The 18,096-nt window shown below is 42.7% G+C and overlaps 2 protein-coding genes across 2 annotated transcripts; both read left to right on the forward strand.

The window, feature by feature from the left end:
- The first annotated feature begins 503 nt into the window (after positions 1-503).
- LOC127772923 (probable cytokinin riboside 5'-monophosphate phosphoribohydrolase LOGL8) lies at positions 504-4,696 on the forward strand. The gene is made up of 7 exons (XM_052298914.1): positions 504-821; positions 1,582-1,679; positions 2,288-2,318; positions 3,008-3,107; positions 3,220-3,290; positions 4,029-4,172; positions 4,344-4,696. Exons 1-7 carry the CDS (start codon positions 561-563, stop codon positions 4,443-4,445), a joined length of 807 nt encoding a protein of 268 aa, XP_052154874.1. The 5' UTR covers positions 504-560; the 3' UTR covers positions 4,446-4,696.
- Positions 4,697-11,409: 6,713 nt separating this feature from the next.
- Positions 11,410-16,928, forward strand: LOC127774313 (receptor-like cytoplasmic kinase 176). The gene is made up of 7 exons (XM_052300538.1): positions 11,410-11,638; positions 13,039-13,310; positions 14,117-14,211; positions 14,337-14,380; positions 15,737-15,870; positions 16,003-16,126; positions 16,456-16,928. Exons 1-7 carry the CDS (start codon positions 11,410-11,412, stop codon positions 16,926-16,928), a joined length of 1,371 nt encoding a protein of 456 aa, XP_052156498.1.
- Positions 16,929-18,096: the final 1,168 nt, after the last annotated feature.

Consider the following 18,096-nt stretch of genomic DNA (forward strand, 5'->3'; position numbering starts at 1 on the left):
GTAGTAGTTTTTGAGAAGAGGAGCTAGCACGTTGAGATTTTGAGTTTACACATGAGATGGGAGAATTCTTAAAAGGAAAATTCCCGAGGATATATAATCGATCATGCTACACGTGACATACTGCAGTACAGAAGAACAAGAAAAAGAAAAAAAAAGAGAAAATACTTAATTAATTTTTTGGAGGAGAGACTATACTAGCACTCCTCGTGTATAAGAGAGGTGACTCTAAATTCAATTATTTGATTTTGTTGTTTATTCCTTTAGAGGGACACGTTTAAAATTTGAGTTCACACACGATGCGAGAATCCACCGTTGGGCTGCAACAGAGAGGACGCTGCAGGGGGCGAAAACAAAAAGAAGAAGAGGGGAAAAAAAAGAAAAGGGCGGAAGCAAGCGCGTCCTCCGAAGGAAGGAAGAAAGGCTTGGTACGGCCCACCAGCACGGCCACGCCTATAAATGCGCGACACGGAAAGACGGACGGATTTGTCCTCCGATCCCCCCACACATCGGACACCGGCACGCCACTGCACCCTTGCCTTGGGAGGAAGACGCGCGCCACCATGACCCTAGCGGCCGCGGCGGAGGCGGAGGCGCCGGTGCCGACCCATGCGTTCGCGATCGCGGCAGAGGAGGTGGCAATGGAGCCGCTGTCGACGGCGACGGCTCCGGCGGCCATGGAGGAGGAGTCCAGTAGTAGTGGCGGCGGCGGCGGGGTAGGGGAGCGACGGTCGCGGTTCCGCCGGATCTGCGTCTACTGCGGCAGCGCCAAGGGGAAGAAGCCCAGCTACCAGGACGCCGCCGTCGACCTCGGCAAGGAGCTGGTAATTAACCGACTTCCCATCCATCTCCATTTCGATCCAGGGGTTTCATCTTCCTTCCTCGGGCGAGAGGTTTTAATTAGGTTTAAATTTTCTCCCAAATATAGGGCTCCCCTTTTAATTGAATTGAATGATTCGGTTTAATTTGCTTCTCATGCCTGCGTTTGGTTTGGGTTGAGATGCGGAAGCGCATTTCTCAGGTAGAGTAGCTCTTTACTAGATCGATCGATCGTGTCGTGTTGGAGTACTAGTACTAGATTAATCGCATGGCCTGATGAAATGAGCTGTATCCATGGCCATGGGCGTGCGTCATGGGGGTTTCGTGCTTGCGTGCGTGCGTGCGTGATCATATGGAGGGAGGAGATGCCAAAATCATGGATGAACAGGTCGCCAAGATGCATCATGGACGAGCAGGCACGTCCATGCATCCATCTGGCTTGGCTGGGTTTCCATTCACTGTCTCATCGAATTGCTGCTGCATCGTCAGGAGGCCGAAAGGCGGTGCAACGCCTTGCCACTTCCATTCCATCTGGAGTAGGAGTAGGAGGAGTATCATCTAGCTGTCACTCATGACCTCACTTTCTTGCCCAAATGCACAACCATTTCGTCACATGCATCGCCCCAACGCAACCAATATAATCGATGTAACATAATACTTGTACTACTACACTACCACCTTTGTGGTGTGGATTCCATCTACTCTCTGACCTGATGATGCGAGTAGACTAGACTGCAATTTTCTGAGGTTTTTTTCGTTCTGCAGGTGGAGAGGGGCATAGACCTGGTCTACGGGGGTGGATCCATCGGACTCATGGGCCTGGTCTCGCATGCAGTTCATGCTGGAGGTCGCCATGTCATTGGGTTAGTATCCATCTCTATCGCTTTCTTCTTCCCTTTCCTCTCCCATTTCGATCCACCTACCTAGCCTTCTTCTTCTGCTTTGCTTGGCGTTTTTATGGTGCTCTTCCGCTGCTCCCTACCGCACTAGTACTAGTCTTGCTTGCAGCTGCTGCTCCCTCTCCCTGCACCAGCCAAAATGGCAGCCTTGTGTTGTGTAGTGCACAGCTTTGGGCAGGCTGCTGGTGGGGTGGGGTGGCCCGTTGGAGGAGGCCCAGCGCCAGCCATGCCAATGCCGATGCCATGCATGATGCATGCCGATCGGTTTCACTGAAATGGAAGCGCCTTTTCGGTCTTCTTTCCGAAAGCATAGTTGTTTCCATGCTCGCAATGGGTGTTAGCTATCTCAGCACCAGCTAGCTGCCCTTTGAATTACTAGAGTACGCGTATTGTGCAGTGGTTTATCTGGAGTACTAGTCCGGTTCTTGAAAGGCCTACTTCTGTCTAGCTGTTTCTAGACTAGCCAGTTTTCTCTACATGGGAAAAGCTCGGCTTCTTGTACTACTACGTGTTTTGACTGCTTTTGCCTGAATTTAATGTAGCTTTTTGCTCCCCCTCTTCTTTTTTCGCAGGATCATTCCAAAATCTCTGATGCCCAGAGAGGTGAGTCAAAGGCTGTAACTTGCATTTTGTTGCTATTGCATGATTTTTTTCCCCATCCTGATAATGCTGTTGTATGATACTCCTAATATTGATTTTCGATGTGAACCTAATGCATCTTTGTCTCTCAAAGATTGATTTGTGAGATTAGTAAATAAATTGATTTTATGTATTGTGCGTGATGACATATGAAATGGTATCCTAATGGTCTTGTTGCTATCCTTGTGAAAGTTCTAAAATGCTGTACAGCTCCTATTTTGTTAATAAGTACATCCATCATTTCTTATGTATAGTACTAGCATTTTCCACTTGTATCTTGAAAAGACTGCTAACCATCTGTAGTTGTGGTCTTGAATTGACCATCTTCAATTCCTTCATGTTCTAATGCAATATGGATTGAGGCTGTGCGTAAGTGCGTTGATGTTTAAAAGTGCAGTTCCTAAAATGATGATTGCTAATGTTTTGATTAGTGGATCTTTACATGTTGTATACTCCCTCCGTTCACAATGTAAGTCATTCTAGCATTTCCCACATTCATATTGTCTAGATTCATTAACACCAATATAAATGTGGAAAATGCTAGAATGACTTACATTGTGAAACGGAGGAAGTACCATAGTTCTTTATGTAGCTGTGGCACATTATTGGACTATATATATTGATATCCCCAGTACACACGCATCGATCTGTAGGTAACTGGAGAACCTGTAGGGGAAGTTAGAGCCGTTTCTGGTATGCACGAGAGGAAGGCCGAGATGGCTCGGTTTGCTGATGCTTTTATTGCTCTACCAGGTATTATAGCCGATCCTCTCTCTCTCTCTCTCTCTCTCTCTCTGTGGTGTAAGAAACCAAAACTTTTATCGATTTTGTGCTGTAGTTATTGATCCTTATCCTAAAATGTTAGGTGGCTATGGAACCTTGGAGGAGTTGCTTGAGGTCATTACTTGGGCACAACTTGGAATCCATAAGAAGCCGGTAAAAACTCACTCACAGTTGGCTATGATTCTTCTCACACGAAATTATCCATACTAACTAATCATAGATCATGTGCTTATCGGCTTGTTTCATTAATTAACTCGCTTTGTATTAGTAGTTAGGAAATGCTAATTTGTTTATCATTATGTCGTTAGGGCCGTTGTGATCTGCAGCTATAATCTTGCCTTGTTCACATGTGACCTAAAAATTTCGCTCTCATAGCTACAAATTATGAAAGTGATAATTTACCTGCATCACTACATCAGAAAATTGTTCGGACTGAAGAGCATGTGATCTGCGCTTTCTATCTTTTATACTTTGGCCATAAATAGATATGGTTCACACTTTTTGAATATTCTCAAACAGCTAATGGAATGGCGATTGGAGGATCTTATACTGCATGATGTGTCACATGAACAAGAAACTGCCGTTGCTGTCTATATTAATTAATTGCTTAACAAATATAAAATGCTGAAGTTAATGACTTAGAGGGATAAGCGCAGTCAATTCAACATTTTTCTTCATCCATGCTTATCTGCCTCTATTATTTGAGTCTTAAGGCCCCCACCAGATTGTTTTTATTTGTTAGGGATATCAGACACGATTCTGCAGGTGTGAATGGATTATATATTCAATAATCAAGATTGTTGAATCAGGCGTTGTGTTCTTTTCTTTTTGCCAGTACGAGTTGCTCTTGGTACCTTACATATCGTAATTGCTTAAAACTGTTGCCTGCAGGTTGGTCTTTTGAATGTTGACGGATTCTACAACCCTCTTCTATCGTTTATCGACTTGGCTGTTAATGAAGGCTTCATCACCGAGGAGGCTAGGCGCATCATCATCTCCGCTCCAACAGCCAAGGAGCTAGTTATGAAATTGGAGGTTAAATCCCAGCTCAGAACTTAATCTCTAAGTATATCATTAGAGTGTCAGATAGGTGCTAATGTTTTCAAGATAGGTCTTTCGGTAATACAATAGAAGATGTTCCATACATTTCTATGCTGATATGGAGTTGATATCCTGAGCCTATGTATGAATATACATGTGTTGCAGGACTATGTCCCCGAGTATAGCATTGGCTTGGTTTGGGAGGACCAGAACCAGAAGCAAAATAACTTGGTCCCTGAGCTGGACTCCGGGATCACATCATCCTGATCGGTCTTCCAGCTTGCATCTCGTAGGATCCTAACCTCTCAGCTTGTCGAAGCGGCAAATATTTATTGTTCTAACCAAAGGGTAATGTGGGTGCGTTGATCTCATGTACTGGTGCTATTGATGATTGTTTTGGACTTTTGGTAGCATAACATGGTTAGCGAGCTAAGCAGTTCAGTGCTGTAGATCTTATTTTGACCCTGGAAGAAATTCATACAGCAGTATATAATTTATCCAACCAAAGCTATGTCCCGTATTGCCCTTGTGTTTTGCATGCGTATTCTGTAGATAGCTAGGAGTATCAAATTGTGCACAAGAGGTTTGTAACGAGCTCAGCTGGGCGATCGCAAACGCTAACATCGTAAAATGCACCAGGATCGGCATTTGGCAAAGCCTGTTTGGCTAGCAAGGTCTTTTGACTTGTGGCCAGTCAACTTCATGCCCAATATTGATCCTTGCGAGTTGCCAGTTCGCAGAGGGCAAACTGCTTCAACTGACACAGCAAAAATGGGTACTACCTCCCTCCCAAAAATGTTGCTACCTAGGATGAGATTTGACCGTTAAATCCCATCCTAAATAGTAAAATTTTGGGACGGAGAAAGTAGTAGTTGGTTTTGTCTCACCTTAATGTTCTGTCTTCTTAGGTCTACTGCCCTGCTGTAGCTGTAACACTCCCAGAATTCTTTTAAGATGTTTGGGCTACGGCCATTATTAAGAAAGCAATTTCGCCAATGAATGAATGAATGGTTGCACCATTAATAGATGGGGTAGTTCTAAAGAAATCTAATCTTAGTCGAATATTTTCTGTCACTTCTTATTCAAACAAAAGGAAAAGGTTGAACGAAATTACCTCTCTTATCAATTTGGAGCATGATAAGTTATATGGTGCTATAGTCTTTTAAAAGTTATTAAATAGAATTTATGGCTATACAAAAATGTTGAAGATAGTTCTTAGATGAGAAAGTAGCAATGGCTTTATTTGCAGTATTCCTTTTACACAAACCGTTCTAGATGGGGTTGGGACACTACTCCTTTTATGAGGGTCGCTATAGTTTTATTCACGGTATTTCTAGCTGCTCCCTCCGTTTCAGGTTAATAGACGTTTTGACTTTGGTCAGAGTCAAACTGATTCAAGTTTAGTTTATAGTTAAATATAGTAATATTTATAATACCAAATTAGTTTCATTAAATTAATAATTGAATATATTTTCATAATAAATTTATCTTGGGTTGAAAATGTTATTATTTTTTCTACAAACTTAGTTAAATTTGAAGCAGTTTGACTTTGACTAAAGTCAAAACGTTTTATAACCTGAAATGGAGGGAGTATTATTTTAGACATTTATAATTCTTCTATTTTATTATAAGATATTATAGTGAATTAGGTTTCTACTAATGAAAGCTACAAACAGTTTTTTCATCCAAAAGAGCCTTTCTAGTGTAACCTCTATATTCTAAATATTCTGTAGTTCGACTGCTCTGGTTATCACCGGATTTGCATGAAACCAGAGGGAACATACCAAAACATCATTTCACATATATTTTGGCCACTTTGACTTCCCCGTAATGCCATTTGGGTTATCTAATGGCCCTGGTATATTTCAAACATTTTTATTTCCGTTTCTTCTAAGGAACACTAAAAAAACAAAAGAAAAAAAATACAGGTTTTAGAAACGAAGTTACCTTTCTTCGTATGGAAAAATGGAACAAGATGCTAGTATGGCTTCCATTTCTAGTTCTGGTTGCGCTATTCGTCTGTATCTCTTGGCATGTGTTTAGTTCCAGGGATCACTAGTGGAGAAACCCTTATTAGTCCTGGTTCGTAACCCCCTATAGTCCCGGTTTTCAAACCGGGACTAGAGATCAACTATGTCCGCTGTAGCCACCAACCTGGATTAAAGACCATCGTTAGTCCCGGTTTTTAGTGGAACCGGGACTATTGTGGATTTCGGCCAACCGATCAAAGATGGTTTCTCCACCAATGGATGGAGTGGGGTTTTAAGATAGGTGGGATTGGATGATCACTAAAAAGAAATATTCTCCTAAGATCCAGGTTGGATTGGTCCCTTAAAAATTGACGGACCAATCCATCCCAATTTTTTTTTTGTCTCACTGACAAGTGGGTCATCCCCGAAAACTAGGATCATTCCATCCCTCATGCCAAACGATTAGATTGAGTGATACTGTCCTAAAAATAAAGATGAGTTTAACCCATCCCAGCTCATCCCAAAACCAAACATATCCGATGTGGGTGTTAATTTGTGAGTGAGCTATCTTCTCTCACTTTTGGAGCAGGCTCAACCTCCTGTTGTAATATACGGGTAAGATGTGTGTTTCGCACTGCTAAATCAGTTGGTTCACTTGAGCAAGGATTTATCTTTTCGGTTATGAGTAAGGATTTATTACAAGACAATAAACATAGCAATTCCTTCTTAAACAGTAACACCAGATTATTGGTCTTGCTTTATCTCCTTAAGTTCTCTTGCCCAGGTCGCTTCGAATATATGATTAGGCTCCAGGAATAAATCAAAATGGCAATGTGAAGTTCACAAACTCTCCGTTTGGTTCATGAAAAAGTTGCCTAATTAACCAGCACTGCAGTACCACACACCATGTGCATTACCGCGCTTCTTTAACGATTGCCTCAAAACATTAGTACCATCAAAGCATCAACAATTTAAATTCAAAACCAATTGCTCACTAAAAAATTTCCAGCCGATCAGTTTACGTTTTTTTGTCACTGTCTTTGTTGTTTAGTACTCCCTCCTTCCCTAAATATTTGACGCCGTTGACTTTTTTAAATATGTTTGACCATTCGTCTTATTCAAAAAGTTTTATAAAATGTGTAAAACTATATGTATACATAAAAGTATATTTAACAATAAATCAAATGATAGAAAAAGAATTAATAATTACTTAAATTTTTCAAATAAGACGAACGGTCAAACATTTTTAAAAAAGTCAACGGTGTCAAACATTTTGGGATGGAGGAGGGAGTACTTTAGTGTTGGTAGTACTGTAGTGCAGCACCAGTACAATATAAATGAACTGGAACCGGATCCTCTGACGTACTTTATTCTACGTCAGAGGGACGTTCGACCATGGATCGCCGTTCCTTGTGCATCCGACGGCAACAACCGTTTCAGTCCCATCCCTTGTCTCAGGCCCCACAGCGCAATGTCTCTGCCTGCTCTCCGGCCCATTCATTGATAGGGACAGCGGTGCCACGCCGGCCGCCGGAGAGCTCAGGCCGCCGCACACTGCCGCCGGCGGGGAGGTCGGACTAGGACGCGGTGCTACCGCCGTTCGCCAACGAGGTCGAGGGCGACGGCTACGCCAGCCTCGGTGTTTGCTGTTGGTCCCATCGCCCAGCGACTGCTGTTCTTGGAACCGTCGCTGGCGAGGTTGGATTGGAATCGATCTGTAGTCGATCGAACTTCCATCATCAGGTTGCCTTTTCTTATGGAAGAGGCAGCTGGTTGAAAATCTTGCTAAGGCATTCGTGTTGTCATTAACTTGTCCCAGAAACTACAAGTAACCTGAAGAATAAAAATCAGAGCTAACCAGAAGAAAAGAAACCAAAACTTTGCCAACAGATTCACAGTAGAATGCGACATAGCAAGTCTACAATTGCAATAAAAAAATACCAAAGAAGATGGTATTTTTCCTTGAAGAAGAGATCAATCGAGTGCAGATGTTAACCAAGAAAAGAAATCTCATGGCATGAAGTGAAGAGAGGATGAGTAACTTTTCTGTTCTATTTGTTCCCCGTATAGCTCTCCGACGATGGTTCCGACAACAGCAGCTGCTGGGCGGAGCCATCGCCCTCGACCTCGCCGGCGGACAGCGGTAGCACCGCGTTACAGTCCGACCTCCCCGCCGGCTTCAGCGTGCGGTGGCCTGAGCTCCCCAGCGGCTGGCACGGCGTCGCTGCCCCTATTAACGAATGGGCCGGAGAGCAGGCAGGGACATCGCGCTTGCGGGACTGAGGCAAGAGACAGGACTGAAACGGTTGTTGCCGTCGGATGCGCAAGCAACGACGATCTGTGGTCGAACGTCCCTCTAACGTACAATAGATTACGTTAGAGGATACGGTTCCAAATGAACTAACCTCTTTTGTTGTATTGCTCCATCATCAGGTAAGTAGATGTATCATGTGAGTGCAAATGAGAACGGCAGGCAGTCGCTTGCTAAAAAATGAGTTGGTCCATGGTCCCATAGGCATCTGCTATGTGAACCCTCAATTGTAGGCAATGTCCAAGGGCAGTGGGCTTTTGATTGGGGAAGAAATTAAACTGACAATTTTACTTTATTGCAGAAAGAACCCCAAAGTTATACATATGTGCTAAATTGCGGCTCAGTTACAGTAAGAACTTTACTGGCAGGCTGTTATCCATACTGTCAAAGGTATGTGCCAAACATCTTGATGTAATGGAACGACAGAAACATCCCATATCTTGCTGTAATGAAAAAATAAACCAAGGGAACTCTGTTTTTCTCCTTCTATATGACATAGATAATTACTTATATTTGAGATGTTTTGTTTCTAGAAATGTTATGTTCAATACTAGATTCTTCCATTATCACCATATATAAGTATTTTGATTATTACTAATGCATAAGCTTTCCATATAGTACTTAGATGCTATACGGACAAATCATACGTTACATATACTATTTATCATCCGTTTATATTAAATATGCTAGCTAGTCATAAAGGACAACATATGAAGCGCATATGCTTTTATTGTGTCCGACCAGTATTGTTGTATCCCGCATAGCCATTTCTTCTAAAATCCACAATTACTGCCACTTTTATTTTAATACTATCTCATTGGATCCTTGGAAAGCCTAGTAGCAGGCAGGTCCACCACCTTCCACCACTTATATGGTGGCAAATCCAACTTATGAGTTAGAGAGTAATCGACGGCATTCCTCGTTTCAATAGTATATATAGGTGATCGATGTCTTAGCAACCTAACCGAAAACTCATCATCTACCAAGCCGGCGTCCCAAACCACCATCCAATACTGCACCATTACATCACCGCGTTTCTTGACCTTCACTTGATTGCCTTAAAACATTATTATATACATATAATTCAAATTCAAAACCAGGCCAATTGCTTGCTCAAAACTTTCCAGCTGATCAGTTTATCTTCTCCACCATTGTATTTGTTGTTTAGTACTTTAGTGTTTGTAGTGCATCAGCGGTACAATGAATGTAGCAACTTGTTTGGCTGTACATATTGTTGCTTATCATCAAAGAAGTAAATGTGAGAGCCACATGAGAATAGTACTAGGCAGTCGTTTGCTATAACATGTGATTTATATATATGCATCTGCTCCGTGAACCCCAATGGGCAGGGGTGGGGGGTATGATTGTGGAGCTAGAAACCGATGGTTCAGCTTTGTTGCATATATATATAGAACTCAAAAGTTATACAAAAATGGTAGATTGAGGCTCAATTGCATTATGAACTTTCTTGATAGGTTTGTTGTCCATGTCCTCAAGGGTAAATATTTGCCAAACTTTCCTCTTTTATGGAACAAGAAAATCGTCACATGTTTTAAGAAGGAAAAAAGAAACCAAAGGAAATATTTTTCTCATTCTACTTATACACTAAGTGTTTGTTTTTTTTAAAAAAAAGTCATTCTGAATACTTAATGACTATTCCGTTATTGTGAATGATAGTATAAGGTACATATAACAGTTTGGCCGTTATTGTCGGTATAAGCTTATAATTTTATATCCTATTTAAATGATGTACGGACAAATCGCACGGTTCCCGCCACTTTTATTTTATTATTATGTTGTCGTATCTTTGGAAGCCTCCTTATCATAGACAACGTCACGACCTTTCATCGCTGATATGGCGGTGGAGGAAGCTTGCGAGCTAGGAAGTCGGCGGTCCGGTGACGGCGTGGCTCACCAGTTGCACAAACCGCGATGATGGGTTGTCGGCGACACCATATATACATGCATTGCATGCGGCGTACGTGCGTATTGTTGATCTCAAATTCCATGGGGGAATTGAGCCGTGCACATATATAATATACAATGCATCGAACGATATCATCGTACATAGAAATCGATTGATGGCATTGCCAAGGGGCCGGTGAGATGATGGACGATGGAGTTGGTGCAGCAGCTAGCTATAGCGTCCGTCCGGCGCATATATATTTTCATGGTCATAATATAATGTGAGTGGAAACGACGAACGCCGCGCGCGCGCACCACGCTAGCTAGGTAGCATGCAGCTGGTGATGGAATCAGCGGCAGGCACCGTCCGTCCGTGCGTGGCCGTGGCCTGGCCGCTGATGAGTACTGTATGTTAACGTTGGTTGGTGACGTTGGACGGAGCAGCGAGATGGAGGTCGATCGAGGCAACGCGCACCGAAAGTGGAGATGGATCAGCGCCTCAGCGGCCGGGCAGATCGATGCATGTTGCCAAAACAGATTAACAAACAAACAAATGGAGATCGATCGAGGAGACGATGATGATGCATGAGGCTGCCTGTTTAGATAGAAACGGCACACGCAATGGAAATGCAATGCAAGGGGTGCGGCTAGCTAGCTGTGGGCACAACACAACACGAGGGGGAGCAGCCTCTCCTCTCTGGTCCTGGAGCCAGGTGGAGATCGATGTGATGAGCATGCCATATGCACCCTCTCTCTCTGGCCTGCCCCTGGCCTGACCTGCTGCTTTCTCCCCTCATCGATCACATTGCACTCATCATCTTCTCTCCACTGCTAGCTAGGCTAGCTGCTTCATTCTCATTGCATCCATATCATATCGATCGATCTCTCCTCTCCTACTCGCGCGCGCCCCTAATCGATCCATCCATCCATCCTTCTTAATTAATTCCTAGTTAGTACTAACTAGGTAGGTAGCTAGGGTGCTCTCGGTCGCTACTGGAGTAGTACTTGTTAATTTGTAGGTGTACTCCGGCCACGATCGAACGACATGGGTGCTGGGCGGTCGGTGCCTGCGCGCGGGAGGGATTCGGAGTCGTCGTCCAGGAAGACCAAGGCCGCCGCCTCATCCTCATCCACTGCAGGTTGCTGGGGACGCCTCCCGCTACTCATCAGCTCCGGCGGCATCATGACGTCATCGCCGCCCGACCGCTCCCCGCCGTACCTGCAGACCACCGCTGAACCCACCCTCTACGCCGGCACCACCAACAACTCCTACAGTATGTAGTATATAACACCTCTTATTTACTCGATCTTCTTCTTAATTTCTCACTCCATCTGCTCCTTACTGGACTACTATACTGGATCTTCCATGTATGCATGCAATATTTCTTATTTATTACTTACATATTAATTATCCTTTAGTTTTACCATTCCATATATGGCTTTATATGACTCCCTCTACTTCTTTAATTTAGGGGAAAAGCGAGTCCCCTAATCCTCAGTGACGGATCCAAAAATAAATAGCAAAGGGGTTTGAACAAAACTAGATAAAGCTACATATAGTCCTCCTCATATCTATGTATGGTAAACAAATTTAGTGAATGTTTCATGAGGGCTCTCATGGTCTTCACACCAGTAGTGGGGCCTCGAGACCCCGCCGCTCCCATGCTGGATCCGCCCCTGATAATCCTATTCAAGGTGCTTATATTTAGGAACACATGGAGTACTCCCCTTATTTATGCCTCAAGGACACATGTATTTTGTATTATGATTCTTGGGAGAGACTTACAAAGCATCTTACAAAGCCGGTAAAACAAAATGAAAGAAGGAAAAAAAATCATTTTTACTTACATTTGCAGTCTTGGAGGTTCACAATTGTTTGTTGTTTGACAAGGTATTTGTGTACGTAATTCGCTAGACACGTGGCCTGCTTTGATTGCATTGTTTGTAGGGATATAACTGTATGATCTCCTGATGCGGTTATATCCCAACAAACGATGCAATAAAAGCGACCACGTGGCTATTCCGTCGTGAACAAGAAAGCATATGGATTGTTATGCATAGTAGTTAGGTTTTTTCATAGCGAACAAGAAAGTATATGAATTATTATTCAAGTAGTTAGGTTTTGTAAGTTTACCATTATGGTAATATGCAGCGTATTTATATACTATTCATTAAATTATAGAGTAGTATCATAAGCATAATATATTAAGAATGGCATTTGATTGTATTCCTCATATGGATATAAGTATATAACTATACGGTCTCCTCGTGTGACTATAAAAGACGATCACGTGCTTGTTCCGTAGCGAACAAGAAAGTATTGGAATTATATCCAAGTAGTTAGGTTTTGTAAGTATACCGTTATTGTAACATGCATGTGGCATGCTTATATACCATTCGTTAAATTAGAGAATAGTATCAAGAGTGTATGTGTGTGTGTGTGATTGTGTGTGTGTGTGTGTGTGTTGTGTTGTGTTTGTGTGTGTGTATGTGTGTTAAGAATAAATAGCATGTGGGAACATTCTCTATCTGTTTATTTTTACATTATATGAATTAACTTAGTGACAACAACTCAACTCAAATTTCGTCAAAGTCAATTCTAAATTTCTTTGAACTATTGTTGTGATGTTATGATCAGTACTTGTTATACCTATACCTATGCTTATTTATGCAGAGCCTTTTCTGCCAGAAGAAGCATTCTCTGGGAGTATTTCACCATCTTTAGTAGCTGCGGACTTTCAACTAAGACAATTTACTTATGCTGATCTTCAACGTGCCACTGGATACTTTCGGCCCGAGACTTTTCTTGGTGTGGGAGGTTTTGGGCGTGTCTACAAAGGATGGATTCAGGTGAATGAAACTGCTCATGGAAAACCTAGGACTGGAATACCTATTGCTGTTAAGACACTCAACTGTGATGGGCTACAAGGACATGATGAATGGGTGGTATGTTTTCCATCTTAACTTAATTAGCATTATTATATATTTATGAATATTAAGGACAGCCAAGTATTTGTTTAATGAATCGACACTTAATTAGAGTGTGCCACTTTTATTGAATAGAGCGGGAGAAAAACTATACAAGTACTCCCTCCGTCCCAAAATATGAGCATTTTTAGACTCTGATATGGTCTCCGAGATGCTACTTTAACTAACAATATCTATAAAAGTAAGATGTTTTAAATAAAAAGAATTACTTTTTTTGAATGACTCGCACAAAACGGTGCAAATAAAAAGAATTACTTCCTCCGTTTCATATTATAAGACTTTCTAGCATTGCCCACATCCATATATATGTTAATGGATCTAGACACATTCATATATAAATCTAGACACATATGTGTCTAGACAAATATTTGTGTCTAGACAAATAAATATTTGTCTAGACACATATGTGTCTAGATTTATATATGAATGTGTCTAGATCCATTAACATATATATGGATATGGGCAATACTAAAATATCTTATGATATGAAATGGAGGGAGTACATATTATGGTAGTTTGTTTAATGATAATTCTAGTAACATCAATTTTATATGATTGATCTTTTTTTATTTTTTATTAATAGTGAAAGTTAAAAATATTTTACTTGTAACTATTCTAAAAATACTTATATTTTGATTAGGGGGGACTATATGTTATATACAGTATATAAGAAAAGGAAAAGAAAAGCATGTTGCTAAGGTAGCAAGGCTACGAGATATTTTTAGGAAAGCCAAGTAAATCAGCTGTTTTTTTTTTCTTCTCAGGCTGAAATCCATTATCTGAGAAACCTAAAGCACCCACATCTGGTGAAATTGATTGGTTTCTGTATGGAAGGTGATCAGAGACAGCTAGTTTATGAGTTTACACTGGTGAAGAAAGGGGCTTTACTCCCGGTTGGGAACCCCACTATAGTCCCGGTTATACAACCAGGACTACGAATCCGGGACTAAAGATACCCATCTTTAGAGATGGTTTCTCCACCAGTGTTATGTCCCGTGGAAGTATGGAGAACCATCTCTTTATTAGGAGTAAGTATCTCCGGTGCTAGAATATTATTTACTGCTTAGTCTTGGATTAACGATCATGATTTGTTGAGTAGTAATTCTCTGTGTTTTCAACAGGTCGCACGCCACTTCCATGGTTTCTCAGGGTGAAATAACCGGGACTAAAAATCCATCTTTAGTCCCGGTTGGTGTTACCAACCGGGACTAAAGATGGTGGAGCAGTCCCGGTTGATTCTTTTTTTTTGTTGTTGTTGTTTCTTTGCTCAAATCGATTTGCTCCCTAAATATCCCAAATCATCCACAAGCATCACAGATCTGGGAAGAAATACATCACATATTGCAAAGAAATGCATCACAGATCACAAATACATCACATCACAAAATCTCAAACAAAAAATACATCACAAATCCTAAAAGAACTGCATCATAACTCAAATACATCCCAGATCAGATCCAATATCACATGCATCACAAATCAAATCCAATGAAACACAAAATCAAAAAAAAAATCGGCAGAGCAGATGGGGATGGCGCCGCCGGCCTCCCGGTCCCTGTCCTCTCGGCGTCCGCGCCAGCTCGGCCGCCGACGACCGGCTGCCGCGCCCGCCTGCCCGGCCGCCGCCGCGGCTCCTGTCGGGCGCCGCCGCTACCGCCCGGCTTGCTGCCGCGCCCGCCCGCCCGCCCGCCCGCCCGCCGCCACGGCTCCCGCCGGGCGCCGCCGCTACCGCCCGGCTTGCCGGCGCTCCCGCCTGCCCGGCCACCGCCGCCGTTCGCGCCGGGCGCCGCCGCTCCTGCCTGGCGCCGCCGCTACCGCCCGGCCGGCCGCCGCTCCAGATCGAGGGGAAGGGGAGGAACGGCAGGGGAAATGGAGAGGAAGGGGATGAAGGGGAGAGGAAGAGAGGGTGAAGGAGATATTAATGAGAGGGGAGGAGATCGAGAGGAGATGGCACGCGGCTCTCGGGGTAGTCTTTACTCCCGGTTGGTATAAACAACTGGGACTAAAGATCTATTTTTAGTCCCGGTTGTTTATACCAACCGGGAGTAAAAATAATCGGGATCTGTCTTGAACCCGACAACTTCTTGAACCAGGACTAAAAATGATCTTTAGTCCCGGTTACTAAAGATCAAAAAGTACCCCTCAACTTTTCAACCGGGACTAAAGATACTTTTTAGTCCTGATTTTTATTAGAACCGGGACTATTGTGGAATTTGGCCAACCGATCAAAGATGGTTTCTCCACCAGTGTTATGTCCCGTGGAAGCATGGAGAACCATCTCTTTATTAGGAGTAAGTATCTCCGGTGCTAGAATATTATTTACTGCTTAATCTTGGATTAACGATCATGATTTGTTGAGTAGTAATTCTCTGTGTTTTCAACAGGTCGCACGCCACTTCCATGGTTTCTCAGGGTGAAAATTGTGCTATGTGCAGCAAAGGGACTTGCTTTTCTCCATGAACAAGAGATGCCTGTTATCTTTCGGGATTTCAAAACATCCAACATTCTACTTGATGAGGTGTGTATATATATGTGCTTTAGTTTCAATTCTGCATGCGCCATATATATACTCACTTGATTGTTGATACCCTTAATTGTGCTGTACCATGCATTATGTTGATCATATTGATTGGTTCATCTATCTATACAGGATTTCAACGCAAAACTATCTGACTTTGGGTTTGCTAGAGATGGTCCTGTTGGTGATATGGCCCATGTGTCCACCCGAGTGTTGGGAACATATGGATATGCAGCTCCTGAGTATGTGTTGACAGGTGAGATGACCATATTCATTTTTTTTACAATCAATTGGATTAGTCTTCTCTAGCTGTATATATTTAGAGAGATATGCATATGCAATGGAAATTTGGAATGATGGATCTCCATTGTAACATACCAACCAAGATAGATAGAAATTGTTGACCTCATCTTTTCTCTTATGCTTATACTTATCAGCCAAAATTTAAATTTTTAACCTTAAATTTGAAGCTAATTTTAAAGTTTTCTCATTGAAATTTATTTTTCAGTCTTTGCTTTTAGATCGCTAAGAACACATATATAAAGGTTTTGTTTCCTCATGGTTGTATTGTTTTTTTACTATTAGATCACTTGACACCGATGAGCGACGTATATAGCTTCGGAGTGGTGCTACTAAAGGTGTTATCAGGCAAGAAGGCAATGGAGCGGAACCTGGTTGAATGGGCTCACAACAACGCCAACGATAGGAGCATCCACAGGCTGATAGACCCCGGGCTCGGGTCCAACTTCTCCATGGCGGGAGCCCAAATCCTGGCCCGCACGGCCCGTTCTTGCACCAGGCAGAATCCCAGGGACAGGCCCCTGATGAGCGAGGTGGTGCACACACTGGAGACGCTGCACACGGATCAGCGTGCCAATGCCACCACCAGCTACTCCTACTCCCAGTCCCAGCCGCCGAGCCCCAGCGCAAACCCTAGCCCAAGCCGGAGCCCGATGAGGAGCAGCGCGTCGTCGCCGTACGGGGCCCCGTATCCCTATGGCGGGATCGGCGGGCATGCGTCTCCGCTCCGCCACGGCACTCGCAGGGCCATGGCCTGATCATCATCTGATACTGATAGACCTCTGGATTCTGGATCGAGGAAATCAAGCAAGTTCGTGCTTGCTTGCTAGCTCATGGATCGATACTATTTATTTGTGTTGTTGTGGTGGTGGTGTTGGCTTTGAAAAACTTGGTGTGTGGTAGAGCTAGCCTGCCAACAATTCCCGTTTTAGTGATGTTTGCTTGTTTAATTAAGTCGGTTTGGAACAATCTTCAAATGTTGGATTATCATTTTTGGTTGTATCGATTCGACCCTGGTGGCTGCCTTGCACTTGCAGTGCATCCACTGCGATGGAGGACTCTCTCTCTACTCAGTGGTGGAGGAGCAGCTTCATTGCCAAGTTCGCTGGCGTCGATCGTCAGCCGCGCCCTACGGCCTTATTTTTTAGTTTATTAGCCAAAATTTAAATTTTTAACATTAAATTTAGAGTTGATTTTAAGGTTTTATTCAATGTAGTTTGTTTTTTTAAGCTGCTTTTAGATCATTAAGAATACGTATAAAAAAGTTTTATTCACAAATTATTTTGTTTATAAATATCTCGTTTGATTTATTCCTCAAATAAGTTAAATGATGAGGCTGCTAGCTCGCACATCACAATGCCTCGACCATAAATTAATGGAGCGAATGAAACGGTACTAATGGATGAGATGGCGAAGTGTAGCTAGCTAGGGCCTAGAAGCGTTGAGTTAACATTGCCAGCGGATATCATATCAAGATCACAAATGAGTATCCTCTACCATAATGTCACTACCATTATAACTATTGGTCTGTGGGTCTATTTTTCTGTTGCTCCACACATCAGTGATTGTAATGGTAGTGCCATTATGGCAGAGGATGTGAATCCCAGGACCGCTACTGCTGCTAATGGTTGAAAACCAAACAGAGAATAACCATGGGGCGGAGATATGCAGTTTGTTGATAGCCAATTTTTGAAAATCTAAAAATGTTAGGTTTCTTCTTTTTGGTTTTTCATTTTTGGGATTATACAACCACGGCTTTTCATAATCTGGATAAAAAGTAGACTGTTTGAGTGAGCTTTTGATTCTAAGAGAAGCCGCATCTGACACAAACTCCCCAATCAAGGCCAACAGGATACCCAAGAGAGCTTCTTAGAATTTGGATACAGAAACTTCCCTAATTAAACAGACTCATCGGGACACCCAAGA

The sequence above is a fragment of the Oryza glaberrima genome, chromosome 5 (genome assembly GCF_000147395.1).
Source record: "Oryza glaberrima chromosome 5, OglaRS2, whole genome shotgun sequence".
Classification (NCBI taxonomy): domain Eukaryota; kingdom Viridiplantae; phylum Streptophyta; class Magnoliopsida; order Poales; family Poaceae; genus Oryza; species Oryza glaberrima.

Bases quoted from the DNA above. Each gene is read 5' to 3' on its own strand.
- LOC127772923 (XM_052298914.1), top strand. From the start codon at position 561: ATGACCCTAGCGGCCGCGGCGGAGGCGGAGGCGCCGGTGCCGACCCAT. The intron at 822-1,581 runs GTAATTAACCGA...TTCGTTCTGCAG, and splicing joins TCGACCTCGGCAAGGAGCTG to GTGGAGAGGGGCATAGACCT. The intron at 2,319-3,007 runs GTGAGTCAAAGG...ATCGATCTGTAG, and splicing joins AATCTCTGATGCCCAGAGAG to GTAACTGGAGAACCTGTAGG.
- LOC127774313 (XM_052300538.1), top strand. From the start codon at position 11,410: ATGGGTGCTGGGCGGTCGGTGCCTGCGCGCGGGAGGGATTCGGAGTCG. The intron at 14,212-14,336 runs GTTTACACTGGT...TTTCTCCACCAG, and splicing joins CAGAGACAGCTAGTTTATGA to TGTTATGTCCCGTGGAAGTA. The intron at 14,381-15,736 runs GTAAGTATCTCC...TGTTTTCAACAG, and splicing joins GAACCATCTCTTTATTAGGA to GTCGCACGCCACTTCCATGG.